General features: G+C 47.8%; 1 protein-coding gene across 1 annotated transcript; it reads right to left on the reverse strand.

Annotated features, from left to right (window-relative positions):
* Nucleotides 1-492: 492 nt before the first annotated feature.
* LOC133320796 (uncharacterized) lies at nucleotides 493-1,914 on the reverse strand. The gene has a single exon (XM_061529434.1). The coding sequence runs from the start codon at nucleotides 1,912-1,914 to the stop codon at nucleotides 493-495; it is 1,422 nt and encodes a 473-aa protein (XP_061385418.1).
* Nucleotides 1,915-15,667: the final 13,753 nt, after the last annotated feature.

Below are 15,667 nucleotides of genomic sequence, written 5' to 3' on the forward strand. Positions count from 1 at the left end.
CCTCTCGCACTTTTATTCCTCATTCCTGTTCTTCTTTCATCCATCATCATTCATTCAATGGGTGGGATTCCCATTACAAAATATCCTAACTATTACTTATATTCTAGACGGGTAAATAAGTTTTTCAGAAAAATATAGTTTTTCTTTTTTACAAAAAATTTCTTACATCTAATTATTCTATAGATTATAATCTGACATTTCAAAATTCTTATATCTAGTTCTTACAGTCTAACATTTCAATTTCTTATATTTAGTTCTTACAATCTAACAATTTCAAAGTCCTTATATCTAATTTTACAAAGTTATATTTTAATCTAACACGGATATAAAAATACAATGGGTAAAAGTAATACAGACAAAATTCTTAAAGTGATAAAAGTGCAAGAGTAAAAGTAAAACTAACATAATAAAAACATAATAAAAAACGTAGTAAACATAGTAGTAAAAACGTAATAAAGACATAATAAGTATAATAAATAATCAATTTAAGTCTTATTTGTTAACATTCTTTTCGTTAACTATTCGCACTATTTTCTTGCAATAGTCTAGGAAAACGTCGCTGTTTTCCCCGGTAATAAGTTTGTGGAAATTGGAAGGGCTGATGGCCTCTCCCAACTGGAGTTCTGTGTCGCTCCGGAGTTTTGCAAAAATTGGGCATTCGGCTACTATATGGGTTACAGTTTCTTCGGTTCCTGGCTCACAAGTACACGAAGGGTCCTCTTTACACTTGAAGCGAGCCAAATATGCTGAGAACCCTCCATGCCCCGTCATCAGCTGGGTCACGAGGGCTGTGGGTGCGGTTTTTCTCACCTTCCTGTATGCTTCGACGACATTCGGGTAAAAAAGTTTGGTGACTGTGGCGGTTGTGCCTGACCTGTACCTTTCGTCCCACTCGCCAATCGTGCGGTCTCTGATCGCTCGCTTGACGAATGAGACGGGACACAAGTCGTAGTCCGGCCTCCTTTTCGATCCAATGGCAGCTTCCTTGGCTAAGATATCAGCGCGCTCATTCCCTTCAAATCCTACATGTGCTTTGATCCAGTATATGTTTATTGTTTTACCCTTCGACATGCTTTCGCTTATTTCCTTTCGGAACTCTAGACTTAACGGGTGGGGGGATGTAGGATTTGTGGCTGTCATGAGTGCCGCCATCGAGTCGGAGAAGATGCCGAACGTGACCGCCTTGCTTTTGTTGACCTCGCTTGCCGCTCGCCTCAGAGCAAGGAGTTCGGCCTGGTAGACGGTTGCATAAGTTGGTAACGCTAATTTAATGTTTTTAATCTCTACTTGTCCGGTCCATATGCTTATGGCCGCTCCTACTTTGCCTTCTATTTTACTCCCGTCTGTGAATATCCTAGTTGTATTTAAATCTATTGCATTGTATTGATTTACGTCTACCAGGTGGTCGAACTTCATACTTATGAGCTTCGCGGGGTGCGGCATTTCCGTGTACGGGGTCATCCGCTCAATCTCCCTGTCTCCCAGTACTGACTGTGATACCCCCTTCTTGGCCTCGTATAGCGAGGCAGCCTCACTGATACGAAGGTCAAGAGGGAGCATCCCAGCCAGCACCAGCGCCGAGTCCAGGGAGACCGTGCGGTAGGCCCTACATATCTTCTGCGCGAAACCTCTTTGCACTGTACCAAACTGTTTCCTCGCCCCCAGCTTGTTCGCCGATGGCGCCCACGCGCTTGCTGCATACAGGATGATGGGTTCTATTGCTGCCGTATATATTGTTCTAATTACCTCCGGGTGTAGTCCCCAACTGACTTTGGCTGCTTTTGCTAACTTTTTATAGATGTTTATTGCCTTTTTACAGGTGAGACTAATATGAGTGTTAAATGTGAGTTTGTTGTCTATGGTCAATCCTAGTAATTTGATGTTTTGTTTCAGCTCTATGGGTACTCCGCCCATGCTGAGGTTGGGGGAGTCATATTTGAGTTTGTTAGTGATAATTACGGCGTTTGTTTTTTGTGGTGCGAATTTAAGTTTATTGTCAGCTCCCCACTTCCTGACATGTTCGAGAGTTTTGCTTGCCTGTCTCTCCACGTCAGCGGCGGTTAGGTTAGGTTAGGTTAGGTTAGGTTAGGTTAGGTTAGGTTAGGTTAGGTTAGGTTAGGTTAGGTTAGGTTAGGTTAGGTTAGGTTAGGTTAGGTTAGGTTAGGTTAGGTTAGGTTAGGTTAGGTTAGGTTAGGTTAGGTTAGGTTAGTTAGGTTAGGTTAGGTTAGGTTAGGTTAGGTTAGGTAGGTTAGGTTAGGTAGGTAGTAGTTAGGTTAGGTTAGGTTAGGTTAGGTTAGTTAGGTTAGGTTAGGTTAGGTTAGGTTAGGTTAGGTTAGGGTTAGGTTAGGTTAGGTTAGGTTAGGTTAGGTTAGGTTAGGTTAGGTTAGGTTAGGTTTTAGTTAGGTTAGGTTAGGTTAGGTTAGGTTAGGTTAGGTTAGGTTAGGTTGGTTAGGTTAGGTTAGGTTAGGTTAGGTTAGGTTAGGTTAGGTTAGGTTAGGTTAGGTTAGGTTGGTTAGGTTAGGTTAGGGTAGGTTAGGTAGGTTAGGTTAGGTTAGGTTAGGTTAGGTTAGGTTAGGTTAGGTTAGGTAGGTTAGGTTAGTTAGGTAGGTTAGGTTAGGTTAGGTTAGGTTAGGTAGGTTAGGTTAGGTTAGGTTAGTGTTAGGTTAGGTTAGGTTAGGTTAGGTTTTTAGGTTAGGTTAGGTTAGGTTAGGTTAGGTAGGTTAGGTTAGGTTAGGTTAGGTTAGGTTAGGTTAGGTTAGGTTAGGTTAGTTAGGTTAGGTTAGGTTTAGTTAGGTAGGTTAGGTTAGGTTAGGTTAGTTAGGTTAGGTTAGGTTAGGTTAGGTTAGGTTAGGTTAGGTAGTTAGGTTAGGTTAGGTTAGGTTAGGTAGGTTAGGTTAGGTTAGGTTAGGTTAGGTAGGTTAGGTTAGGTTAGGTTAGGTTAGTTAGGTTAGGTTAGGTTAGTTAGGTTAGGTTAGGTTAGGTTAGTAGTTAGGTTAGGTTAGGTAGGTTAGGTTAGGTTAGGTTAGGTTAGTTAGGTTAGGTTAGGTTAGGTTAGGTTAGGTTAGGTTAGGTTAGGTTAGGTTAGGTTAGGTTAGGTTAGGTTAGGTTAGGTTAGGTTAGGTTAGGTTAGGTTAGTAGGTTAGGTTAGGTTAGGTAGGTTAGGTTAGGTTAGGTTAGGTTAGGTTAGGTTAGGTTAGGTAGGTTAGGTTAGGTTAGGTTTAGGTTAGGTTAGGTTAGGTTAGGTTAGTTAGGTTAGGTTAGGTTAGGTTAGGTTAGGTTAGGTTAGGTAGGTTAGGTTAGGTTAGGTTAGGTTAGGTTAGGTTAGGTTAGGTTAGTTAGGTTAGGTTAGGTTAGGTAGGTTAGGTTAGGTTAGGTTAGGTTAGGTTAGGTTAGGTTAGGTTAGGTTAGGTTAGGTTAGGTTAGGTTAGGTTAGGTTTTTTTTTTTTTTTTTTTTTTTTTTTTTTTTTTTTTACCCGCCATCGCAGGGTTATTGCCCTCGGGTCTTTCTGCATGGCAAGAATTTTAATATTTATTATTTACCACAGTACAGATTTTCTTAAAACTACTTAAAATTAATTACATTTTTGTACTGTGGCCTTGCCGATGGCTCGGTCGCACAATATAAAACCATTCACATATAAATAACAATTCAATTCAATAAATAATTAAACCATAAAATAATTAAAATTCACAATAAAATAAAATAAAATAATTACAATAAAATTTTAAAGACTGGATTAAAATTGACATTGGAATAAAATTCAAATAAATAATTTAAAATTAAAATATAAAATTGAATTACAATAATTAAAAATTAGAATAAATAATTACACTTTAAAATAAAATTGAAATTGGATAATTTAAAACAATAAATAGTTAAAATGATAAAAATTTACAATAAAATTTGAATTGAATAGAATGGTTAAATATACATATATGTGCAGCATCCTCCTTTTATCTTGTTTATTTCTTTCATTGCCATCTTTACCACTTTTAGGCAGAACCGTTCCAGATGCGGCCTGGAGTGTTTATCCGCTATTATACAGCGATTGTTGTTTCGGGTTAAACTTTTTCCTGTACTTAATTCCAGGTCGCATCTGTCACGGTCATGCCTCGGGCACTCAAATAGGAGGTGCTGCACCGTCTCTGCGACCTCTGGGTCGCACACACATGAGTCGCTATCTTTAAGCTTAAACTTATATAAGTATGCCGCGAATCCTCCATGCCCCGTCAGCACTTGCGCCCACCCAGACGTCCTGTCGAGGCACCTCATGGTCCGATAAGCGCACCATGCATCAGGGAAGAACATGCGGGTGACCTCCGCTGTGGCTCCTTCGGTGTACCTACTGTTCCAGCGCCGGACCGCGCCCTCTCTCAGTCGTCGTTTGACATATGAGATTGGACACCTGTCATAGGCCGGGGCGACCCTAGCCTTGGCCGCTAGCCTGGCCAATTCGTCGGCGCGCTCGTTGCCGGGTATCCCGACGTGAGCCTTCACCCAAAAGAACCGGAGGGTTTTACCCCTCCCCTGCAACTCCCTAATATTCTTCCGAATATGGGTAGCGAGGGGATGGGCGCGTGTCCGGGTTCGGATCAAGTCCAGCGAAGAACGGGAATCGCTTAGCACCGCCGCGCTGGCGAAGTTCCTCTCGACAACCAGGTCCGTAGCCCGGCTATCGCTAGCAACTCCGCCTGAAAGACGGTGCACATCGGCTCCAGCCTCAACCGTCTCGTCCGGACTCGACCCCATCCCGCCAATAAGTGTACGCTGCCCCGACCCCGTCATCAGACTTACTACCGTCAGTGTAAATCAGATGCTCGGGAAGGTGTAGCTGGGCTACATGTTCGGGGAGCATACCTTCCAGACATACGTAATCTACGTCCGGCTCACTGGCAGGGTGAGGAGCCTCGGTAAAGGCACACGCTCCTCCAGTTCGCGGGAGTCCAGCTCGTCGATCGGGCGTCCCCGTTTGCTCTCGAACAATCGGGCCGCCTCCCAGACCCGGAGGTCAAGCGGGAGGAGCCCGGCCAGCGTGAGCGCTGCGTTGAGCGACACCGTCCGATGTGACCTAGCAATCTTCTGTGCAAATCCCCTCTGGACGGTAGCAAAGGACCTTTGCACAGAGATCTTTTCGGCGGCCTTCGCCCAGGAGCTCGCGCCGTACAGTATCGTCGGTTCGACGACCGCGAAATATATCGTCCTGATGATCTCCGAGCACAAGCCCCATTCCACCCGAGCCATCGTCGACAGTTCCTATACAGGTCCGTTGCCTTACGACAAGCGTAGGCAACGTGACTGTTAAAGGTAGTTTACTGTCGACGATGACCCCGAGGATCTTGAGCTCGTTCACCATCGAAATGTCAACCCGCCCAGCTGCACAACCGGAGTGTCGTACTTAAGCTTGCGCGTGACTACCATCGCCTGAGTCTTTTCGGCGGAAAAAGCGCAGCTTATTTACGACACCCCAGCCGCGCAACAGCCAGGGCGGCATTGGCATCCCGCTGGATCTCGAGTGCAGTATGCCCGGAGAACACCAACACGATCTCGTCCGCGAACGCCTGCACGTACGCGCCCAGCCCATCCAGGCTGTCCAGGAGGGGGTCCAGCAGCATGTTCCAAAACAGAGGTCCACCTATAGAGCTTGGACACAGCCTTTGGTCTGCGCCTTCCGCACAGTCCTTCCCGCGTAGTGCACGGCAACGCTTCGGTCCCGGAAAGTAATCCTCGACAAGACGCCTCAAGTTTACGGGGATACCTTTCTCTATCATCTGCACTTTATGGCCGGCCACCACGCGTTGTCGAACGCTCCTCAATGTCGAGAGGACCATGAGAGCGGTCTCTTTCTGGAAAGAACACCCCTAACGTGCGGCATCAGGTCATACAGCGTATCCTCCGTGCTCCGCTGCGGTGTGAAGCCATACTGCCTTGCATGGACTTGGGCAAGACGTGCCATCGGATTCGACGACACAGAATTTTCTCAAAGATCTTGCCAAGATGGAAAGGAGTCCAATGGGGCGGTACGACTTTGCGCGGGCATAGTCTGGAACGCGCTGGTTTCCTGAGCACCACGACAGAAGCCTCCTTCCACGGCGCCGGAAAGCACGCCAGGTCAAGACACCGGTCAGGATGGTAATGAACAACTGTTCGCTCGCGCATATGGCGTGCCAGCATATGTCGCTGGTGAACCCATCTGACCCGGCGCCTTTTAGGGTTGAAGCTGCGCAGAGTCCGAACCAACTCTCCCCTGGTGATCTGGGGGTCGTCGGGTGTCATAAGGTAGGCGCATGCCAACCAGGTCCGCTCGGCTTCGGATGACGGCGTGGACTTCGGAGTCTGTACCGTCATCGTCATCGGCGAAGAATGTCCTGGCTAGCAGCGCGGCCGACTGGTCCGGGCTCTGCCACAACTCCGCCCTCCACGAGGAGCTGGTCCTCGCGGTGACCCGCCGCTCTTCTCAGCACCCGGTAGATCCATCCCACATAGACTCCGCTCTTGCATCGAGGTAAATGCCTTCCATCCCTCCGTTTGGGCGCTGACAACCCTCCGTTCATACTCCGCTTAGCGATCAGGTACTCGTCAACCACAATTCTCTGCGACGCGGTGCCGCACATCGAACCGGCGGCGTTTCGTGTTTACTTCGCGCCGCGCATCCTTTCAAGCTCATCGTTCCACCAAGGAAAGCGTTTTTTTTCGGTTTGGGGGTTTGTGGGGAGGGATGGACTTGTACTTGCCTCCTCCACGCATTCTATATACCTGGTTACCGCCTCTTCAACTGGTTTCGTCTGGTAACCAGAATGATACCCTACGGGGTTAGTCCCCGCGCGGCCAACCCATTACGCATTTCCTCGGCGCGAAACGACCCATTCAGCCTTCCGGGTATTGAAACGTCGGGTAGTCCACCTGGCGTTGCCCCCGGCGGAACCCTGAGACCCAGGACTACACGTATCGTCCTGTGATCCGAATTGGTCACGGAGTCGTCCACTTTCCACTCACGGACGCTTCTCAACAACCCGTGGGTGCAGACGGTGACATCGACATGACTGTGTACCTCCTGCCCCCCGGATCGTATCGAAGGTGGGGACGACTCCTTTGTTCAATACGTGCAGCTCCAGGTCATCAAGAAACCCCCGAAGGGTTTCGCCTCTGGCGTCCTCCCCGACGCTCCCCCACACGGACTCCATGCATTCCAATCGCCGCCCACAAGGACCCTGTTGGTGCCGACCTTCCCCAGGAAGTCTCGCACTTGCGCCAGGTAGGGTTCGATGTCCTCCGTGCCTTCAAGGTAGACAGAGACGACCGCTACGGTCAATCTCCCGCCTTAAGGACGACAGCCACGATGTTCTCAGTGATTATCTGGGGGTTCACATGAACTCCAGGTCCTCACGAAGACCATGACTGCCGCCTTGACGGGTTTGGTCTGGCGTCCTCTCTCTGCACCACCCTGACGCCACGGAAGCTACCGACCCTCCCCTCTGAGCCGACGTAAGGTTCCTGGATTAAGGCGACTCCAACACACCCCTGTGCGCGTCCATGACCAGTTCCTGCGTCGCCAGACGGGCACGCTGGAGGTTGGCTTGGAAGACCACAAAGCTTCCCTTACACTCTGGTACAGCTGCGGTGCCCTCAGCAGTAGCTCACCGAAGAACGCGCGATACCGTCCCACTTCCGCCGGATAGGGCAGTCTCCGCTGAACGCATTGTGGCCCGCCTCCTGGAACCCAGCCCGGTCGCAGTTCCTGCAGACGGGGGGCCTCCCATCCACTCGGGAGGGCACTTCGTTCGGTCGTGCCCCCCCCCGCAGTGGCTGCAAAGGTCCACCGTCTCCTTACAGTTTCTGCGGCCGTGGCCATAGCCCAGGCAGGGGTACACTGCACCAGCGGCGACTGGTCCTCGGCAGTCAGGCCCTGTATGTCGATGTAAATGGTCCCCGCCTCGGTCAGCTTGCGCCAAACCTGAGGGGAGACCTGTAACACCACATGGACCTGGTGAGGGTTCCGCGCCTTCCTACGGTAAACTTCCTTGACCCAAGTGCGCCGGATCCAGGTCCCGCCACAACTTCTGATTCTGACATTTTAAGGACTCTATAATGTCAGCCTCAGTGTTGTAGCCGAACACATTCCGGACTATCACTCTCGGGTCTCGGTTCGCCGCGGGCTCGAGTTTGAGACCAGCCTGGGACTTGAGTCGACTTGGGTCTTCTCCAGCCCGGCCGATCCCCGCAGCTGATCACGATCTTTCCATCCCTTATTTTCCTGACTCTTTCAATTTGAATCCCCGTCCTACGCGCATCGAGGGCCTCTCTGACTTTCCCTATCACGCTATCGCTCGTATCCTTGGGGGTGGTGGAGGACACGATCAGCGCGTGTGGGGCGGCACGGGGGAAGCTGAGCCTTGGCTTCGGAGCCCCGTCGCCTCGGCGTATGTTGACGCCGATGCTTGAGGGTCTCAATGGCCTTTCCGGTATCCCTTACGGTTCTCCGTACTCCGTCAGCTTACCCTCGACCCCCCACCCGCGTACCGACCGTGTCCACCTTCACTCCCGTATCCTCTATCACCCTCCTTACATTCTGAATCTCTTCCATCAGGCCCTCCAATTTTTTCACATTCCCGCACAGTGCTCTACCCGGGGGATACTCATCGAATCTGCCTAGAACATCGAAATTTATTATTTTCTTAATATCCTCTGTATTGTTGACTAGTTCCCCAATTTTTTCCCCCCAATTTAATTTTTCTAAAAGTGAGTTTATTTGTTTATCTTTTTCTTCTAATTTATTTTTCAGGCTTTCGTCCCCCTCCAGCCGCGACCTCACCAACTGGAGTTCCAGGGAGCGCAGTCGTTCGTCCACCTGGAGGACCGTCCCGTACAGTTCAGATAAACTTTCCAGGACAGCCTCCTTGATGGACGACTTCAGGTTCCCGGACTGCTCCAGTTGGGACTTCGCGGTCTGGTACAGCCTGTTCGCCTTCCCCGTTGCGGTCTCCACCGGGCGAGCACTGGGCTGTGCATTAGACGGGGCTATTCGCGGCCTCTCGTCTGTGTGTGCGACTGTTATTGTCTTTACATTCTTGCCCTGCGGCGGTGCCATGTTTTAAATTTTCGTAAATATTAATTTAAAATGACGTCACCAATAGGGGTGACGGTCAAATGACTATAAATTAAATTTAAAACTTTAACGTCCCCAATAGGGGGGACGGTCAACACACAAACACAGACTTATAATTAAAATAATTTAACGTCCCCAATAGGGGGGACGGTCACAACACAAACACGAACTTATCTATTTAACACTTTAACGTCCCAATAGGGGACTATCACAGATTTAACTTAATATGCTAATTAAAATTTTAAAACGTCCCCAATAGGGCGACGGTCACGACACAAAACAGACTTATTTAATTAAAACAATTTAACGTCCCCAATAGGGGGGACGGTCACAACACAACACGAAATTAAAACAAATTTTTCGCCCCAATAGGGGACTATCACAGTTAACTTAAAGTAAAATTTTAAAATTTAAAATTTTAAAAATTTTAAATATTCAGGATAAAATTAAAATTAAAATTTAAATTGGAATTTGTCTATATATATAAATTTAATTATTAAAATAAATAAAATGTTTTAAAAGTGTTAAATTAAATTAAATTTTTATGTTTTAAAATTTTAAAATAGGATAAAATGAATTAAAATAAGATAAATAAATGCCAATTCCAATTTAAAAAGTTTAACGTCCCCAATAGGGGGGACGGTCGACAATACAAACACAAAACTTAACTAAGGATAGGCCAACTACTTCGGGATAATCAAGGATTTCGAATTCGGGAATTTTTAATTCACAATAAATGTGAATAATTCCTCGATCCCGGGTCCAAAAATTTGATGAGGGGTATCAGGGCACTCAGGAGGACCGCCCGGATCCTCCTATAGCCCTTTCCCGGAAATCGGAAAAACTTTTTTCAAAAAATTTTCCGAATTTTCCACCCTTGATTTTTCCCGAATTTTTGAAAAATTTTGAATTTTGAATGACCCGCTGAGTAGTCTTCCGCAGGATCAACCTCGAAACCAAGTTTCAGAGGGATCGGACTGCGGGAACTATTTTTAATTAAGGGGTCAAGTTTTTTATCGTAATTTGAAACCTAAAATGGGTGTCCTAAATCTTTGATAATTTAGAAAAATTTTTGTTCCGATCGAAAGGGGGGCTCGAAAAAATGATACCTATGGTAATTCGAACAGGCTAGGACCCCAGGAACCTGCCGAAATTAGGCGCCAAAGTTAATTTGTAGTTGACCTATATGACACTAAAAATTAAAAAATTTGTAGATCTAGTTGTGTTGCACGCGCGAAGCCGATCTTGATTTTAAAAAACAGGGGATTGAGTGCTCTTTATAATGAAACAATAAAATTTGGGGGTCGCCGCTTTACTTTTTGAGATATGGGGGTCGAAAGTTAGAAAAGGGTTGCCAAAAACTGCACTGCACCTATTTTGCGTTCCAGCTCCTTGAATTTTTGGCGCAGCGAGACGTTCGAAGTGTCCGGAGAATCGGGAGGGACCCCCCGACCCAGCTACACTAGTGGCGTCTCCCGGGCGGGCCTGGATCACGGACCACGTGCCACGTGGTTTTTGGGGGTCACCTCAATATCTCCGGAACCCTTTGTCGAAAAAATCCCAAACTTTGCAGCGATGTCCTCCTTGGCGATAGGCACTCAATCACAATAAAAAATTTGTGGGTCGCCGCTTTAAAAATGGCGCCGCACGCACTTAAAGTTATTCTAACCTTTAAAATTCCGGTTTTTAGGGAATAACTTGTCCAAAAATGTTCCGATCACACTGATTTTTGCACTAAACGACAGGGGGCACTGAGACGCACTCAACGATGTATCACTTATAATTTTTCCACTACTTTTGCTCTTTTAACTGATTTTTAAGTGCGGAGCGCGTCTAAATCGTGACCGGTCGCTTCGGCGCGTGGCGTGCAACTGGTTAGGTTAGGTTAGGTTAGGTTAGGTTAGGTTAGGTTAGGTTAGGTTAGGTTAGGTTAGGTTAGGTTAGGTTAGGTTAGGTTAGGTTAGGTTAGGTTAGGTTAGGTTAGGTTAGGTTAGGTTAGGTTAGGTTAGGTTAGGTTAGGTTAGGTTAGGTTAGGTTAGGTAGGTTAGGTTAGGTTAGGTAGGTTAGGTTAGGTTAGGTTAGGTTAGGTTAGGGTAGGTTAGGTTAGGTTAGGTTAGGTTAGGTAGGTTAGGTTAGGTTAGGTAGGTTAGGTAGTTAGGTTAGGTTAGGTTAGGTTAGGTTAGGTTAGGTTAGGTTAGGTTAGGTTAGGTTAGGTTAGGTTAGGTTAGGTTAGGTTAGGTTAGGTTAGGTTAGGTTAGGTTAGGTTAGGTTAGGTTAGGTTAGGTTAGGTTAGGTTAGGTTAGGTTAGGTTAGTTTAGGTTAGGTAGGTTAGGTTAGGTTAGGTTAGGTTAGGTTAGGTTAGGTTAGGTTAGGTTAGTTTAGGTTAGGTAGGTTAGGTTAGGTTAGGTTAGGTTAGGTTAGGTTTTAGGTTAGGTTAGGTTAGGTTAGGTTAGGTTAGTTAGGTTAGGTTAGGTTAGGTTTTAGGTTAGGTAGGTTAGGTTAGGTTAGGTTAGTTAGGTTAGGTTAGGTTAGGTTAGGTTAGGTTAGGTTAGGGTAGGTTAGGTTAGGTTAGGTTAGGTTAGGTTAGGTTAGGTAGGTTAGGTTAGTTAGGTTAGGTTAGTAGGTAGGTTAGGTTAGGTTAGGTTAGGTTAGGTTAGGTTAGGTTAGGTTAGGTTAGGTTAGGTTAGGTTAGGTTAGGTTAGGTTAGGTAGTTAGGTTAGGTTAGGTAGGTTAGGTTAGGTTAGGTTAGGTTAGGTTAGGTTAGGTTAGGTTAGTTAGGTTAGGTTTAGGTTAGGTTAGGTTAGGTTAGGTTAGGTTAGGTTAGGTTAGGTAGGTTAGTTAGGTTAGGTTAGGTTAGGTAGGTTAGGTTAGGTAGGTTAGGTTAGGTTAGGTTAGGTAGGTTAGGTTAGGTTAGGTAGGTTAGGTTAGGTTAGGTTAGGTTAGGTAGGTTAGGTTAGGTTAGGTTAGGTTAGGTTAGGTTAGGTTAGGTAGGTTAGGTTGGTTAGGTTAGGTTAGGTTAGGTTAGGTTAGGTTAGGTTAGGTTAGGTTAGGTAGGTTAGGTTAGGTTAGGTTAGGTTAGGTTAGGTTAGGTGGTTAGGTTAGGTTAGGTTAGGTTAGGTTAGGTTAGGTTAGGTAGGTTTTTTTTTTTTTTTTTTTTTTTTTTTTTTTTTTTTTTAGAGGCACCCGCCATCGCAGGGTGTTATTGCCCTCGGGTCTTTCTTGCATGGCAGAATTTTGATATTATTTATTTCCCAACAGTACAGATTTTCTTAAAACTACTTAAAATTTATTACATTGTTTTGTACTGTGGCCTTGCCGATGGCTCGGTCGCACTAAAAACCATTCCAAGATTATCAATAGAATTCAATTCAATAAATAAAACAAAAATAATTAAAATTCAAAATAAAATAAAATAAAATAATTACAATAAAATTTTAAATTCTGATTAATATCAAATAACATTGCAATAAAATGAAATAGATAATTTAAAATTAAAATATAAAATTGAATTACAATAATTTAAAATTTAGAATAAATAATTACATTCTTAAATAAAATTGAATTTAATAATTTAAAACAATAAATAGTTAAAATGGTAAAAATTTACAATAAAATTAGAATTGAATTTGAATGGTTAAAATATACATATATTGTGCAGCATCCTCCTTTTATCTTGTCTATTTCTTTCATTTGCCATCTTACCACTTTTAGGCAGAACCGTTCAGATGCGGCTGGAGTGTTTATCCGCTATTATACCAGCGATTGTTGTTTCGGTTAAACTTTTCCCTGTACTTAATTCCAGGTCGCATCTGTCACGGTCATGCCTCGGGCACTCGAATAGGAGGTGCTGCACCGTCTCTGCGACCTCTGGGTCGCACACACATGAGTCGCTATCTTTAAGCTTGAACTTATACAAATATGCCGCGAATCCTCCATGCCCCGTCAGCACTTGCGCCCACCCAGACGTCCTGTCGAGGCACCTCATGGTCCGATAAGCGCACCATGCATCAGGGAAGAACATGCGGGTGACCTCTGCTGTGGCTCCTTCGGTGTACCTACTGTTCCAGCGCCGGACCGCGCCCTCTCTCAGTCGTCGTTTGACATGTGAGGTGGACACCTGTCATAGGCCGGGGCGACCCTAGACTTGGCCGCCAGCCTGGCCAATTCGTCGGCGCGCTCGTTGCCGGGTATCCCGACGTGAGCCTTCACCCAAAAGAACCGGAGGGGTTTACCCCTCCCTGCAACTCCCTAATATTCTTCCGAATATGGGTAGCGAGGGGATGGCGCGTGTCCGGGTTCCGGATCAAGTCCAGCGAAGAAGGGAGTCGCTTAGCACCGCCGCGCTGGCGAGGTTCCTCTCGACAACCAGGTCCGTAGCCCTGGCTATCGCTAGCAACTCCGCCTGAAAGACGGTGCACATCGGCTCCAGCCTCAACCGTCTCGTCGGACCTCGACCCCATCCGCCAATAAGTGTACGCTGCCCCGACCCCGTCATCAGACTTACTACCGTCAGTGTAAATCAGATGCTCGGGAAGTGTAGCTGGGCTACATGTTCGGGGAGCATACCTTCCAGACTACGTAATCTACGTCCGGCTCACTGGCAGGGTGAGGAGCTCGGTAAAGGCCACACGCTCCTCCAGTTCGCGGGAGTCCAGCTCGTCGATCGGGCGTCCCCGTTTGCTCTCGAACAATCGGGCCGCCTCCCAGACCCGGAGGTCAAGCGGGGAGCCCGGCCAGCGTGAGCGCTGCGTTGAGCGACACCGTCCGATGTGACCTAGCAATCTTCTGTGCAAATCCCCTCTGGACGGTAGCAAAGGACTTTGCACAGAGATCTTTTCGGCGGCCTTCGCCCAGGAGCTCGCGCCGTACAGGATCGTCGGTTCGACGACCGCGAAATATATCGTCCTGATGATCTCCGAGCACAAGCCCCATTCCACCGAGCCATCGTCGACAGTTTCCTATACAGGTCCGTTGCCTTACGACAAGCGTAGGCAACGTGACTGTTAAAGGTTAGTTTACTGTCGACGATGACCCGAGGATCTTGAGCTCGTTCACCATCGAAATGTCAACCCCGCCCAGCTGCACAACCGGAGTGTCGTACTTAAGCTTGCGCGTGACTACCATCGCCTGAGTCTTTTCGGCGGAAAAGCGCAGCTTATTTACGACACCCAGTCCCGCGCAACAGCCAGGGCGGCATTGGCATCCCGCTGGATCTCGAGTGCAGTATGCCCGGAGAACACCAACACGATATCGTCCGCGAACGCCTGCACGTACGCGCCCAGCCCATCCAGGCTGTCCAGGAGGGGGTCCAGCAGCATGTTCCAAACAGAGGTCCACCTATAGAGCCTTGAACGCAGCCTTTGGTCTGTGCCTTCCGCACAGTTCTTCCCGCGTAGTGCACGGCAACGCTTCGGTCCCGGAAGTAATCCTCGACAAGACGCCTTAAGTTTACGGGGATACCTTTCTCTATCATTCTGCACTTTATGGCCGGCCACCACGCGTTGTCGAACGCTCCCTCAATGTCGAGAGAGACCATGAGAGCGGTCTCTTTCCTGGAAAGAACACCCCTAACGTGCTGCATCAGGTCATACAACGTATCCTCCGTGCTCCGCTGCGGTGTGAAGCCGTACTGCCTTGCATTGGACTTGGGCAAGACGTGCCATCGGATTCGACGACACAGAATTTTCTCAAAGATCTTGCCCAAGATGGAAAGGAGTCCAATGGGGCGGTACGACTTTGCGCGGGCATAGTCTGGACGCGCTGGTTTCCTGAGCACCACGACAGAAGCCTCCTTCCACGGCGCTGGAAAGCACGCCAGGTCAAGACACCGGTTCAGGATGGTAAGGAACAAATGTTCGTCCGCGCATATGGCGTGCCAGCATATGTCGCTGGTGAACCCATCCTGACCGGCGCCTTTTAGGGTTGAAGCTGCGCAGAGTCCGAACCAACTCTCCCCTGGTGATCTGGGGGTCGTCGGTATCATCAGGTAGGCGCATGCCAACCAGGTCCGCTCGGCTTCGGATGACGGCGTGGACTTCAGAGTCTGTACCGTCATCGTCTTCGGCGAAGAATGTCCTGGCTAGCAGCGCGGCCGACTGGTCCGGGCTCTGCACAACTCCGCCCTCCACGAGGAGCTGGTCCTCGCGGTGACCCGCCGCTCTTCTCAGCACCCGGTAGATCCCATCCCACATAGACTCCCGCTCTTGCATCGAGGTAAAAGCCTTCCATCCCTCCGTTTGGGCGCTGACAACCCTCCGTTCATACTCCGCCTAGCGATCAGGTACTCGTCGACCACACATTCTCTGCGACGCGGTGCCGCACATCGAACCCGGCGGCGTTTCGTGTTTACTTCGCGCCGCATCCTTTCAAGCTCATCGTTCCACCAAGGAAAGCGTTTCTTCGTTTTGGGGGGTTTGTGGGGAGGGATGGTCTTGTTACTCACCTCCTCCACGCATTCTATATACCTGGTTACCGCCTCTTCCAACTGGTTTCGGTCGGTAACCAGACTAATACCCTCCGGGGTTAGTCCCCGCGCGGCCAACCCACTACGCATTTCCTCGGCG

This window comes from Danaus plexippus, chromosome 5, assembly GCF_018135715.1.
Source record: "Danaus plexippus chromosome 5, MEX_DaPlex, whole genome shotgun sequence".
Taxonomy (NCBI): Eukaryota; Metazoa; Arthropoda; class Insecta; order Lepidoptera; family Nymphalidae; genus Danaus; species Danaus plexippus.

Bases quoted from the DNA above. Each gene is read 5' to 3' on its own strand.
- LOC133320796 (XM_061529434.1), bottom strand. From the start codon at position 1,914: ATGGGCGGAGTACCCATAGAGCTGAAACAAAACATCAAATTACTAGGA.